Source organism: Coturnix japonica, chromosome 31 (assembly GCF_054131305.1).
Source record: "Coturnix japonica strain WE chromosome 31, WE-NBRP24, whole genome shotgun sequence".
NCBI lineage: Eukaryota > Metazoa > Chordata > Aves > Galliformes > Phasianidae > Coturnix > Coturnix japonica.
This window is the reverse complement of record NC_140693.1, coordinates 3,204,000-3,218,534: the sequence shown is the minus strand read 5'-3', so window position 1 is coordinate 3,218,534 and position 14,535 is coordinate 3,204,000. Positions and strand designations below refer to the sequence as shown.

Genomic DNA, 14,535 nt, shown 5'->3' with positions numbered 1-14,535 from the left:
ACGGTGACAGGGAGAATCCAAACCGTGAGTAGCAGCAATTTGGTCAGTGAATACGTTTTGGTCCTTCAGCAGATTCAGAATTAACTCACTGATTTCAGCAGTTTGAAAGCTGCTCTCAGTTCCAGCAGTTGTCTGCTGATGTTAAATGCACTCACACGCTAAGCTCATCTGAAAACAGCAGCGGCAGGAAAGCAGAACAAAACACAGAACGTGGAGAAGAGATCCAATAGCTTATGAACAGGTATTTACAACAGCTCCTCGAACATGGTACCCCCCAAGCACCTGCAGCACTGCTGGGTCCACCAACACATACATGCACCACCACAGCAACAGTAACTACAGCTGCAGCTCAGAGGCTCGCTGCCTTGGGATGCAACTCCAAACAAATGATGTGCTGTAGGCACCCAAGAGTAAGCAAGCAGGTGGCCTAATTTACTACTTTGAAACACCATTTTCTGAAATGGTTGATATAAAGAAATAAAAGCCAATAGCCAACAGAACTCAGGCTCCTTCCATCCCCCACATTACCCGGTGCCAGCTCTGGCGCAGCAGGCTGCTCTCCTTACTAGCTGAATTTGTTAATCTGGCAAAAAGCGCATGTTTCTCTGCTGGACTAATGAGTTCAGCTGGCGCAGTGCAACGAAAATGGCTCAGGAGAAAGAGAAATATCGGGCAGCAGGACAAGATAAAGAAGCAGCAAGACCTTCCTTTGAGCAAATATCCACAGATACACAACCATGGACAGCCGTACCAGGCCTGCTTCAAACCAACTCAGCCAGAATTTCACCTTCAGCTTGCAACAGCTCACTATTTAGTTACAGTGGTGATAATGCAAAAGCAAGGACAGAAATGGAAATGTGACATGGTTGTCTCCTGCAGCAGCACAGATGCAGAATGGCTCCAAACTCGGCGTGCTCTTTTCCTTTAGGGAGTGGTTTCAATCTGGATGTAGGACAGCAGAGTTTGATATTTCATTTAGAAAACAGACAATAAAACTTATGACTTAATAAGAACCATATGTTACAGGAATGTCATCAATTATACGACAGTGGAAAAAAACAACTATTTAAGGCAACTGGACTAGTACAACTTTACTTCCAAAGACCACGAAGAAGGGTTTACGCTTTCAGATGCCAGTACTTCCTTCTTATAGTGATAAACGAGCCTTTCTTAGTCCAGCTCTAGAATGAACACCCAGGGACACTGGTGCTGTTCTGCATTCTGGCACTGCCTGCAGATTTCCAGCAGGAAGACGACAGCCCATCATCATCACTTCCATCCGAGTGCAAAAAGCCGGTGTATGGTGTGCTCCTGTATGTAAACCAGCATGTAACTATAGCTTAAATCCTAGTGACACCACGGATGCCCCGTCCTTGGAGGTGTTCAAGACCAGGTTGGACAGGGCCCTGGGCAACATATTTCTGGCCACGTGCCTTCTCCACAGTTCATCTGACAGAATCAAGAGCATCTCTCAAATGTAAGTGGATCTCTAAATACCATTATCTTACCACTACCAAACAAAAAAGATTGTCACTGCACAGAGATTTACTCAGTGGCTGTAGATAACAGCATACAGTTCTACAAATCTGTATGTATTCTGCAGCTTTGCATACTATCATAGTGAATACTTAAGGCTGATATTACAGCAGCTGTGATATTAGAATGACCACATGCCTGGTGCAGATGAAGAGTTTTAATCTTTGGTTGATACCTTAGAGACAAGCAGAGGTAGAGCACTAAGAGGGGAAGGAGCCACGAGACCCAATTCACACAGAAAAGAGTTTGTCTCAAAGCAGAGCTACAGCTTCAAAGCAAAGTCAGCTATTTTTTCAGGACACACTTGCACAACTCCTTCCAACAGCAGCGTTATGGAGACAATAATAAACAACCTTACCAAGGAGAAAGAAAATTTTCTGCTGGCACAGGTATTTGCAAAGCAAGCATGTGTGTTAAAACTGTAGCTTTAAGCCTAGTTCCAGAGGTATAAATGTTAACACACACATTTTTTTCTGCAACAAAAGTAGAGATTATCATGAGCCTATGCTTACTTTAAAAAAGATCACAGAATCACAGAGTTGTAGGGGTTGGAAGGGACCTCTAGAGATCATCGAGTCCAACCCCCCTGCCAAAGCAGGCTCCCTACACCACGTCACACAGGTAGGCGTCCAGTCGGGTCTTGAATATCTCCAGAGAAGGAGACTCCACCACCTCCCTGGGCAGCCTGTTCCAGTGCTCCGTCACCCTCACCGTAAAGAAGTTCTTGTGCACATTCGTGCGGAACTTCCTATGCTGTAGTTTCAACCCATTACCCCTAGTCCTATCCCCATGCACTAGATGGCAATCACAACTATGCCAAGCACGCACAGAGACACTATAATTAAATGCCAAGTGCAATTAGAAGATGAGTTACAGAATCTCAAAAGGAACTGCCTCCCTGAAAACGTCAGTGCTACCGCCCCACCACAATAGCTTTAGTGCTGTGCCACTTCCTAGACAGCAGAAAAATGACTTCAGGTCTTCTCTTGTCAAAAGAAGGGGAATATATCTGTATTCCCTCCAATAACAACAAAGAAAAGCAAACGTTATAGTTGAGAGGATCTTTTAATTAATGAGTGTTTTTTGTAAAATAATCTAGAATACCACTATGACAAACACTGCATCAGCAAGTTGCAAAATGACTTACGCTTCAGGCAGTCAAACAAGCTAGTTCCTGCTCGCCTTGGCCCCATTTTCAGATGACCCATCTGCCTTGGCTTTAAAGGGCTCTGTAATCTTCCAGTCCCTTTCACTAACAGAGGTGAGGGAGTAACAGCCTGAAGTGGTGACGCATAGAAGTGAGTACGAAGCTTATGCAGACCAGGATGTCATTGGTGTCCTTGGCCACACTGATGGCTCATGTTCATCTGCCCGTTGACTAACACCTCCAGTTCCTTTTCTGCTGGACAGCTTTACAGCCACGCTTTCCCCAACCTGTACCACTGCATGGGGTTGTTATACCCCAACAAAACAAGGTTCCTGTCAGCCCACTACTGTCAAGAAACACTGCAGCCTTGCCCTTCAGCATTCGGACATTGCCCCCTTAAGTTTGCTGTCACCCAGGAGCCAGCTGGGGGTGCATGCCCTTCTCTTGTCCCTGTTGCTTCCTAAAGACCTAAAACAGTCCAAATATCAACCCCCAGGAGATTCTTAACAATTGGCTGTCAGTGTCCCTCAGCAGCACAGATCACAACCCTTTAAGGCCAATGGTCAGCTAGTCTGGCCCAACCACGTGGCAGTCTACTTGATGAGCATGTATTTCACCAATCTGTCTACACAAATAATAGAGAAGACCATGCTGAGGTCCTTGCTGATCTCTGGGTGAGCCATGCTGACTGAGCCAGCCATCCATCCTGCTTATGTTAAATCTGTTACACAGTGCTGCTGTAGCAGTCGTGCTGATCCAAAATAGCTCCGCTCAAACTTCTTCAGGTAAGCGGAAGAAATGTGGTGCTCTACCCTCAGTCTTCTGAATCAGCAGCTCAGTTCCCACACAGCAGGGAAGCAAGAAGCAATGCTAATTACCGACTGGAGGAATAAACAACACGGAGGAAATGATGAGCCGCTGGCAAATGAAGGCCGTGTCAGTGTCCCAGCTAAGGGACCATTCTTTCATCTACTTTAAAATCTTCTGTCTGAAGACACCGCTCACTAAGATTGCTGTCCTCCAACACTTAGCCCCCAAGGCTGTCGTGAAAACACTTTGCAAGACAGAAATCAAAATATTCATAAAATGGGACAGCAATCAGATTCTACTGCTTGTCGTACCACTGACAGCACTGCCAGCTTCAGTGAGGGAAAACTGTCAGCATCTCAGCTAAGGTCTTCCCAACCAGGATATGACGCCGCTCCAAAGCCAAGTATTAGATTTAAACACCTGTTTTGCTAATACAATTTGATATTGTTGGAACAGAGACAAAACATCATTTAAGGATGATGATTCAATTAGTTCTGGAAGTTCACAAACGTTGAGCCCTATGTGCTCACCTGCTACTAAATCAAAACCAGCAGAGAGACATACAAGTGTAAACACAACCACTTCAGCACACTTTGCGGTATAATCCTATTGGTAAGAATGAAACCGATAGCCATACTTGCTTAGCTCTCCATGGACATTCTTAATAGATTAAGTATTTTTATAGATTAAGATTTTCCCTCCTAAGATTTACAAGAACTAACTTACATTACTCAACAGGATATTCTAGGAACTTTCTGCATAATTTCAAGATCTCATCCCCAAATAAACCCAGCAGTTTATAAAACTCCTGCCCACTGCTTGCAGGCACTGCACACCATGGAAATCCCAGACATAAATCAAGTGCGAGTTTATAACTGGCCCATGTTCATTATAGAATCTAGTGATAATGCAATGATTCAGGCATTGCTGCAGACAGTGGAAGTTCCCAATCCCATAACTACTCTGTCCTTACGTGACATCGCATGTGACACTAAACTTCATCCATCCAAGCAGAGCTGCTTTACAATCAGGACACACAGAAAATGCACCTCTCATCTTTCTGGTATCATCCCAAGGACGTCAGAATCAGACTGATCACAAATATGTAGCAACTCCTGCTGGTTTCTTCCACGCTAATCAGTACATCTACACAAAACAGCAAAGCTAAACCTAAAACTAACAATAAGAACACAGAGATATCATATAGATATTTAATAAGTTAATAATGTCAACAGATATCCCATTAACACACCCACCCTAGTAATTGCAGTCATCATCCTACTTAAATGACCAGGACAACCCAGCATTTAAAGCACTTCCAGCCACATCCAGGAGATGAAACCCACATGCCAGGAACAACAGGTCCCTTGCTGTACCATACTGAGCCCTCAGAGCAAATACATGACTTTAGGCCAAGTGTCCACACTCTTCAGGTAGTGCTGAATGAGGATGGATGTTTCAGCATGAGGCAGCTGACTGAACAGGTCGTTTGCCAAGTATGGCGTTACCAAAAGTCAACACAAACAGCATGGAGCTGTCGTCATTCAGCCATTAGGAAAACCCAGTTGCTGAGAGGAACTCCTAAATGTTACCTGCAGAATGCCTCACCTAGAAATACAGAACGGCCCTTTTGGCTCTGAGGACTGCCAACCAGGAATCCTTCACAGTAGAAGAGTCTGTATCCCCTTTACTTAGTAAGGCTGCTACTTCTCATTTGTTTGATAACAAAGCCACTGACGGTGCCCTTTGTTGTAAGGCAGGAGGGAAAGCACCATGGTTTAAGTTCCTTCACTTCTGGGACAATCAGCATCCGTATCTCCATCCCCCAGGACAGCACATGAATTGCAAGTCACCAGCGTTCTTCTCCAGACTGCATCTGCTCACCTTTCCTATTACGGCTGATTTTAAAAATGCACTAGACTTTAAAACAAACAAATAAAAGCATAATGAAGCATGGTTCGAAAGATTAATCATCAAGCATATGGGCAGGAAATACTAGGCTTTGGATGCTCGCTGCAGGAACATCTAATGTAAAATGAGTAACAAGTTCTGAAACTGTGGACCAGAGCCTGCACACCTCCATTCTTATATATCCTCTTTCTGGCTCAGTGAATCACGCTTTCTTTTTCTGGATAGCAGCACAGCTTCAACCAGGAGAGCTGAAGCTAACGCGCAGCTTGACGGCTGGGATATCTGCCTGCAAAGTGGAAGATGTGGGTTGATTGCTCCAGGCAAAAAAAGGAAACTGAAGCGGGGTCTACCACATTTTGAACAAACGCTATAACTAATAGCCTTTAAAAAGAATCAGCACCTCCTCTTGCAAACGCCTTCCTAAGCTGTCACTGTGTTTTGTAGAAGACTGACTGCAGCATATATTGGAGACGATCGGAGAATTCCCACCTGACTAAAATCCCCAAGAACAACAGTTAAATTACAACATCCAGAAAGTAGATGGTGATGAGCTTGGCATCCCGCTAATCATCCCCCTAATCATCCCCATACAAGTGGGGAAAAAAGAAGGAATTGGATTTCCCAGAGATTCAAAGCTGCCTGCTATGCTGCCCAGAGTGCCCAGTCACCCTCAGAGCTTGACAGTAAGAGACCAAGGGTTTTGGGGGCCACTATTTTGACCGTGAGCATCTCAAGCAGGTCTACTCAAGTGAATCTACTTAATGATAAAAGCTGGAAGGGGAATGATCAGAATCAGGTATGACTTCAAGATTAAATTGCGCTGATCGCTTTCGAGTCCTCCTGAATTCATCACCGAGACTAATAAATCACAGATCCCCTGTGGAGAGCAAACCTTATATTGAAAACAGGAACATATGTTCATTAATTTCAATTTCAACTTCGTTGTCAGTTAGCTACCTACCTAGAGCTCATTCTTTTATGTAATATGAGTTTACACTACTCATACGGTTAAAAAGCTATTCACTATAATAAGAGAATCTCTCAGTCCATCATTTACGAACCCACTACAGCTTCCCGCTCCAACAAGCTACTCTTGATCTAGTCTACACGTTGGCTCTGCAGCACCCACTACCAGGGCAGAACCCACAGACATAGAATCACAGAATCATAGAATGGCCCGGGTTGAAAAGGACCACAATGATCATGTAGTTTCAACCCCCCTGCTGTGTGCATCCAGCCTGGCCTTGAATGCCTCCAGGGATGGGGCATCCACAACCTCCTTGGGCAACCTGTTCCAGTGTGGCACAAACCCTCTGCGTGAAAAACTTCCTCCTAATATCTAACCTAAACCTCCCCTGTCTCAGTTTAAAACCATTCCCCTTTATCCTATCGCTATCCACCCTTGTAAACAGCCATTAAACATTCATCTCTCAGCACAGGTTTATGCTTAAACAAACCTACTGAGAAATTCCTCTAGATATCAGACAACAGCAGAGCTAGGAAGCCACCTCTGCCGATTACTTTAAACACAAGCACGAAGCTTATCAGACACACTATCAGTGCAGGAAATACACAGCAACTTCAACACTGATTCAGTCAGAGCTTTCAGCACTGTCAGCGCGGCGATGCTCCACACAAAGTGCTGCCAGCCTCACGTGGACAGCATCGCTCAGTCAATGGAGCACGCGAGACTCAGCGCTCCTTTAAAGAACAGGACGCAGATCGGGCACAACCACACGAAGCCATCAGGCACAACCATACGAAGCCAGCGGGCACTGGGCACCCACAGGCACTGGGTACCAACATACTCCCCTCCCGTTCCTCGGGCCGCTCAGAGGGGCTGTAACCTCCCGGCCTTTGTTCCCCGCCCCCTCCATTCCCGGGCCGCATGCGGAGCGTGAGGCGGGCGAAGATGAGGGAAGGGCCGCTCCTGTCCCCGCTCCCTCCCGCTGGGCGGTGAGGCCTCTTCCCTGCCAGTCCCGCCGCCGGCACCGAGGGGAACAAAAGGGGCCGCCCTCCCGCCCCTCACCCGCCGCCTCGCACGTGGGGACCGAGAGAGGGTCGGCCCCGCTCCGCCGCTCCTCACCTGCCTGCTCCTGCGGTACGGAGGATTCGCGGTGCCCAGGTGGTACCGCCGGGTCCGGATCTTGCCGCCGCCGCTGCCGCCGGCTCCTCCTCCCGCTCCTCCGCCGCCACCCGAGGCCATGCTGTGATGCAGCCCCTCGGCTGCCCTCCTTTCCGCCGGGCCGCTCCCTCGCTCTGCGCCTTCACCGCCCGCCAAGCCACACGCCACGTGGCCTGGAAGGCGCGGGGGCCCCTGTCGGCCTGCCCCTGCTCCTCCCCTCCGCTCCGCTCTCCAAAGCTCCGCTCCGCCGGCCTTTCCGCTCCACCTCTCCTCAGCCGGGCGTGCCTCAACCCCAAGCCCCGCTGCCTCGCGACCTTCGCCCGCTGCCGCCTCGCGCTCTGGGCGCCGGCCGGCCCCGCGCTGCCCGCCCGCCTGCTCGCCCCCACCCCCCTCCGGGCTCCGGCTCCGGCTCCGACCAACCACACCAAGCCGCCCGCTTGTCACCGGGAAGCGCCAAAGCGTCAGCAACCACGACGGACCGGCGTGCACAGCGAACACGGGTGGAGGCGGGGCTGCACGGGAAAGCACGGCGAGAACGTGGGCGAGTGGGCCGCAAACACGCAGAAATTGAAGCGCCTCAGAAAATGCGTCCGGCACAGGACTCGGCCTGAAGTGCGCCTTTCCCCTGTGAAGTGGGAAAGAATAGAACGTTCGATTGTGCCGTTGTGTTGCCGTGGTGTTGGAAGGGCAACGGTGCAGCTCTACTGCCCGTTTAGAACGCTGCTTTGGGGAGTGGGCACAGCAGGGAGGCACAGCGCCTACAGTGCACAGAATTCAACACAGAATCAACAAGGTTGGAAAAGACCTAGAAGACCTTCTTCTAGGTCTTTTCCAACCATTCCCAATACTTCCCAGCTAAATCATATTCCTCAACACCACATCCAAACGTTTCTTGAACACTCTCATGGTCGGTGACTCCACCACCTCCCTGGGCAGTGCATTCCAATGCCTGACTACCCTTTATGAGAAGTAATATTTCCTAATGTCCAGCCTGAATCTCCCCTGGCACAGCAGGGGAAGCAGAGGAAGCACTCAAACATGCTTCCTCGTGCACAGAACACGCTCAAAGTTGTGTGGAATGAGACAGCGAGCATAGAATATCTTCATGTGGAAGGGACACAGAAGGTGACTGAGGCCATCACAGGGAGCCCTTGGATTGCTCGCAGCCCTCCCACCTTTCCCCAGTCAAATTCCACACAAAGTGAGCACTGAAGGAACTGCTGCAGGAGTCTCAGTCCAAAGCTTTGCAATAAATCCTCGCTTGTAGTTGCATGCTTTTTTGTTGCTGTCATTTTAAACCCCCCTCCGGTGTTTTCAGGGTCATCCTCCAGGATCTGTTAGCTCTCAGTTCTCGTGTACTGCCATACAAAGCACTTTTGAAACCCCTGGTGAGCAGAATTATACCCTGCACTTTCAGAGCTTCCCCCCCACACACACTGTCAATACACGTTGAGCAGCAGCAGGATGGCTCCTATCAACACCCTCCCTGCAGAACATGGAAGGCCTCATCTTTAGTCAATAGTCAAGAACACGACTATCATGCTCAACTCTAATTTCCTCTGTAAATTCAAACGCTGCTTTATTTATTTCACTTTCGTTTTTCCCATTTAGAACAATTTCTAAACAAGTGACAGGCCTTGTATGACACTCACAACTCCGAAATATCTGCAGGTGTGGTCAGTGCCCGTTAACACGTGTCACTTCACTTAATTGTTGCTAAAAGTGAGCCGAAACAAAAAAAAAAAAAAAAAAGGCAAATATATATATGCATCCAGCAGAATGATAGTGATCATCGCCATTTGATCAGTCTTCCCTGTGAGTCATATCTGCACGTTACTTTGAGGTAGCGCTAGAAAGAAGCAGTTGGTCCAGAGCATCCCTGCAAAAAGAAACATTCATGGCTTAAGTACCATTTACTATTCATGCATCCTCTTAAGAACCCTTTAACCTTTCTCCATAGCTGTTTTTTCCTCTCTCATTGACTTAGAGATTAATAGTAGCCCCTCAAACCTTCCTGATCAGAGAAGAGATAGGAAACACCCCACTACTATTCTTGAAGAAACTAGCAGGTTTTGTGTAAAGGTACCCCCTGCTGCAGCTGTATCCAATGGAAAGAGTTTATGAAACCATTACTGGATACTCCTATAGGAAACCTCAAACAATGGGGTGGCCACAGACTTTTTCTCTGAGGCTCACATGCTTTGGTCATAGGCCACAACTGCACCAGACTAAGTGAAATCACATACACATAAAGTGGCAAACCTTGTAAGCTTTTGAAGCTGTAACACTGCCATCCAAATTCAAGAGGCCTACACCTACTGTCTTGAGTTTCTCCCCTTCAACAACTCCATATATACACACAAGCAAGTTATTTCCCTCTAGTTTCTCTCTGCTTTATCTCTCACCTCTAGCTCAAGTCATGCTCCTGTTACTAAATCCCCTCAACCTAATCCTTTAAAGATCACCAGCTCACACAAGGGAATGGCCCAACATATTCCTGTGCCCAGCTCCAGTGCTTCTCTGCTTTAGAGAGAGCCAGCTGCAATTGCTGAAACTGATGCCCCTACCCCACCTCCATATATGTATACCTACATCACACATAGTAGTAGGGAACTGCCTCACCTGGCATTAGCAGCTTCCACAGCTACTGCCACAGCAATTTCTGCTCTTAGAATATTCTGTTTCCAACCTGACCTATTTATCATTATATATATTGTGAAGTAACAAGTAATCCAATACACAGAGGGTTAACTAGATCCAAGGCCTAGAAAATCATTGATACCTTTCAAGATGAGTAGTTTAAAGGCACAAGATTGCTAGCTCAAAGCTAAGTTTTCCTCCCTTCTCTCACCTGCTTTGAATACAGTCATCACTTAAGGTTTTATAACTTCATAACTAAAACACCTAGTCATCAGGAATACCACAGAAATAATCAAGGACAGACAGGAAATTAAAGCACTGTTATTAGGATATTTGTGTTTATGGTTGCCTCCTTTAAGTCAACAAGTTATCTCCAATAATTTCCAGGTTGAAAAGCATATTGTATACATGCGTATACAATATGTATATTGTAAATGTACAAAGTGTGAGCTGAGAAGTCTAACACTAAGGAGGGTAAGCAAAAGCTGAATGCTGAGGCTGAGATTGACAGCGGGGATCATCCTTAGTCCACAGAACTTTTACAGCTATGGCAGCTGAAGCCTGCACTTCTGTATGCTTAAAATATCAGATTTATAAACCAATTTGAACTGACTTTCACATTAATAATGGTGCCAGACTCCTGCAGGAGGAAGGGAACACAAGGATTTTCATGACAAAACCCAGGAACAATCTCCCACCTTATGCTGTTACGCTAAACAAGTAGTCTACAAGTGAGTGTTAGGTTTTGCCAGTGTCCTAACACACTCATATAAAAATAAAGATGAATGAGATATCTTTACTACCCCAATTAAATGCCATAAGCCAGAAGAGAACCTCCTACACATACATAAGAGTGAAGTCCCTTGCTGGCAGGTTTGCAGGTTTGTTTCTTTAGAAACAAGAGTAAACAAAAACATCTTTCGTGGCACAATCCAACAAGAACAGAACACATCCACTTCTGCCACAAACAACAACTTCCAACCTTCATGAATCTAAAAATCTTTAACATTCAGCCCACTTTACAACTTCTAGTTATACTTTATAAAGCAGATCTGTCACTGAAAAAAGGACTGTGGAAGCCCAACACTGTCTGCAATTGCTAACATGCTCAGAAAGGACAGATTTAGTATTTGATACCCAAAAAAAGAAAACCTGCACTTCAGAACTGAAATGCTAAAGTTGCAGTTACCACGGGTAAGTAAGGATGTCACTGGTGTATCGCTGGATCCAGAACGCTTTGCCGATTTTACAACAGGAACACTAAAGGTAAACCCAGTCTGCTACAAAAAAGAAAGGTTTTTCAGAGTCAGAAACCTAAGAAACTTTAATGAAATTCACACACAAGCACAGATCTGAAAGCAAGTCTCCAAATTTTTGCTATACATACTGGATGATTAATTATAAGGCAGAAAGCCACATAATTGTTTTCCTCACTAGCACAGCCACCTCTGTCTTAATGGTCCGCAATACTCTACTAAATGTCTGATAAAAAGTTGAGCTTTTTCATTTTACTTACAGACAATGGAGGTAGCACTTCTGCCTCAGTAGATTTCACAATTGGAGATGAAAATCTGAACACAGGACTGCCAACGTTACTTGTTGGTTGTACCTGTATTTTCAAAAGAATGAAAGGTTTATATCTAAGAGCAGCAACTACCTGAATTCAGAATGCAACACAAGTTTTGCAGTGAAGTTCAGAAATCTGGTGTTTTAGTTATTTCTAATCCACAGATTAGAGGAATAATAAAACAAAATGAAGTCTGCTAGTGAGTCTACAAGACATCATCTTTAAAACCAAATCACACAAACCAAGAGAAAAAGATGAGATGCTAATTAGGTCTAAATAGATGGAAAAGCAGGAAATTGAAGACATCTCTAAACTCAGCTCTACTAAAGAACTTCCTCAACAGGTTAAAGCAGATATTTGCTTCAAAAAATGCAAAACTATTTCAAGTATTCTAGAACAATTAATGTTTTTTCCTATATAGTAATATTCCAATTATTGCACCCTAGGCTCATTCTATGCAAGGCTTGAACGATCACCTTATGCTACCTCTAATTCAGTAACTTCATATCATGGCGTAACCATAGTAGGCAGTTACTCACTCCCTCAAACATACTCCCATTATTCCCCCTTCCCTCCTGGCCCCATGTTTAGTGCCAAGCATGATGCTATCGGTATGGCTCATCCCTTTGGTCACACGGGACCGAGCCCTCTTCCAGCCCTTGTGCACCACAGCCTTCTTGTTGCCAGGGCTGCCTGAGAAGCAGAAATGGCCTTGATGCTGCGTAAGCACTACACAACAACAGCTGAACACCGGTCTGTTATCAACACTGTTTTCATCACAGACTGGCAACTTTTCATAGCTACTATAAAGAAAATTAATTCTATCTCTGACAAAACCACTATGAAGAACTTGGCATAAAATCCCACCTCCCTAAAATTCCATAGTGTTTGAACAGTTATCTTTAACCAGACATTTGCAAGTCTAAGACTGACAATCAAAAACCTGCATTTTTCTCTCCAAACTGAAATACAACTCTGACTTACTCAACTCAGTATGAACTAACACCAGTTAATTTCATGAGCACCACAGAAGTTAACTTGCAAAAGAGCAGATACAGACTCATACAGGAAAGCATTTATAGCATACAACATAGATTCACCTTGTTCATCACTGATGTTGAAACAGTGCTTGGTGACGATGAGACAGTACTGCTAGTCAGAAAACTAAAGTTGAATGGAGCCAGAGATGCAGTACTGATGGGTAGGGATATTTTTGGGAGTACCGGTTCCTCCACTTCCTAGAGTTGTAAAGTAAAATTTTTCTCTTTTACAAAACATGCTACTTTCTCATCCTGCTCTGATTCGCTACAACAGCGAATTTGGAACAAATATAACATTTAAAGTATTGTGTACTGAACCCACACAACAAAACACAAAATACCTACAAAGAAAACTACAGATGAAAGAACATTTACTCTGGTAAATCCAGCCTATACCACATGTAAGGATGCAAATCATATATCAGTACATCTTAAAAACAACAGCGTTTGTTCTTGCCTTTTAAGCTATTTGATAACCAAGACTGAATGAGTTAGGGTTTAAATGAGAACTGCCAATCTAATCACAGGCTGCACAGAAGCACCAAGATCTAAATAGAAATGAATGACTAAGCAGAGGGATAAATTGGTACTACAGACGTTCAAGCGTATCCTACGACTTACAAGTGTTTCACTATTATGGTCTGAAAAGTTAATGGAACTTAGCTATTTTTATCTGCATCACTATTTTATTTGAATTACATAAACATACTCCATTGTTTATGATTTCTTTATATTGCATCAGCTAAAAGACCAACATAAAGACTGACACTAAAGATACAGTCATAGGCAGCTCAGATAACAACCAATCAGAAAAATAATCTTGAATATTTGTGGCTACAGTTTGATAAAATAGATCTTTTCCCCTTAAAACAGGAAAAAAAGCCTTTCACTACAAGTTCAGTAAGTATCAGCAATCCTAAGTCATCATTAGCAGACATGCAGAACACCATTTTCTAATTCTCTTTTGGACTCCTGGCCCGTACAAGACTTAAACAGGAAAGAATAAATTCAATAAACTTTGTTTACATACTTGACACTTGTTTCAAGTATCGCTGCATTATAGAAACCATACAAACCTCCACCAAAACATTCCTACTCTTTGGATACCTTGAAAATTGTAATACCAGGCAGAGGAGAGACATGGTTAAGCAGATAAATCAGCATATTCTTTCATATAATTTAAACTATAGAAATGAAATTGCAGTGAAATTCATGGCTTCCATAGCAGTTGTTACAAGATTTCCTCTTCTTGTATGGTATTCATGGGAAAAAGAAAGAAAGAAAAAAAAAAAAAATAGTGTGTTATTAAAAGCAATGGGAGATTTAGTTGAGCAGTGAAAATATTTAGTTCAGCATCTTGTTATGCTACACACTATTTTTGAGTTCCCTCTAATCATTTCCTATGGTGGAACATGATGAAGAACTGGGCCCCCTACTTAACATATTTCCCATTGCTACCAAGGTAAAAGGTCACCAATACACAGGAATGTTCACCTAACAACATGAGTCATGCAAATATCATCCTTTACCTGAAGGCAAATTCCTGCCCCTTAATATTTAAATCCCATCTAGCTTTCACTGATTTCTAAACATCACATCCTTCAAATATTCAGAACACACTGAGGGACAAAAGGTCCCTCTCTTTTTTCCTTCCCCTGTCTAATAGGATTTTTCACTTATTTTACCAAAGCAAAATGTTGGCAGAGAAAAAAAAGTCAATTAAAACAAGTTCCCTCCTTTGGCAAAGATGTTTACACTA

General features: G+C 44.4%; 1 protein-coding gene and 1 long non-coding RNA gene across 2 annotated transcripts in view; both read right to left on the bottom strand.

Annotated features, from left to right (window-relative positions):
• Window positions 1-9,428, bottom strand: part of LOC146755629 (uncharacterized) — a 30,031-nt gene extending 20,603 nt beyond the window's left edge. The window contains exons 1-2 of the mRNA XM_085525342.1: window positions 9,367-9,428; window positions 7,491-8,154 (exon numbers count right to left, since the gene is read on the bottom strand). Of these exons, the coding sequence (XP_085381468.1) occupies window positions 7,491-8,154; window positions 9,367-9,428 (726 nt within the window). The remainder of the gene's footprint in view (window positions 1-7,490; window positions 8,155-9,366) is intronic.
• A 1,881-nt stretch (window positions 9,429-11,309) lies between these two features.
• Window positions 11,310-13,445, bottom strand: LOC146755628 (uncharacterized). Its single transcript, XR_014937944.1, has 3 exons — window positions 12,837-13,445; window positions 11,686-11,778; window positions 11,310-11,449 (listed from the first exon to the last, which is right to left on the bottom strand). It is a non-coding gene; the product is annotated as an uncharacterized LOC146755628 (long non-coding RNA).
• Between the last annotated feature and the right edge of the window lie 1,090 nt (window positions 13,446-14,535).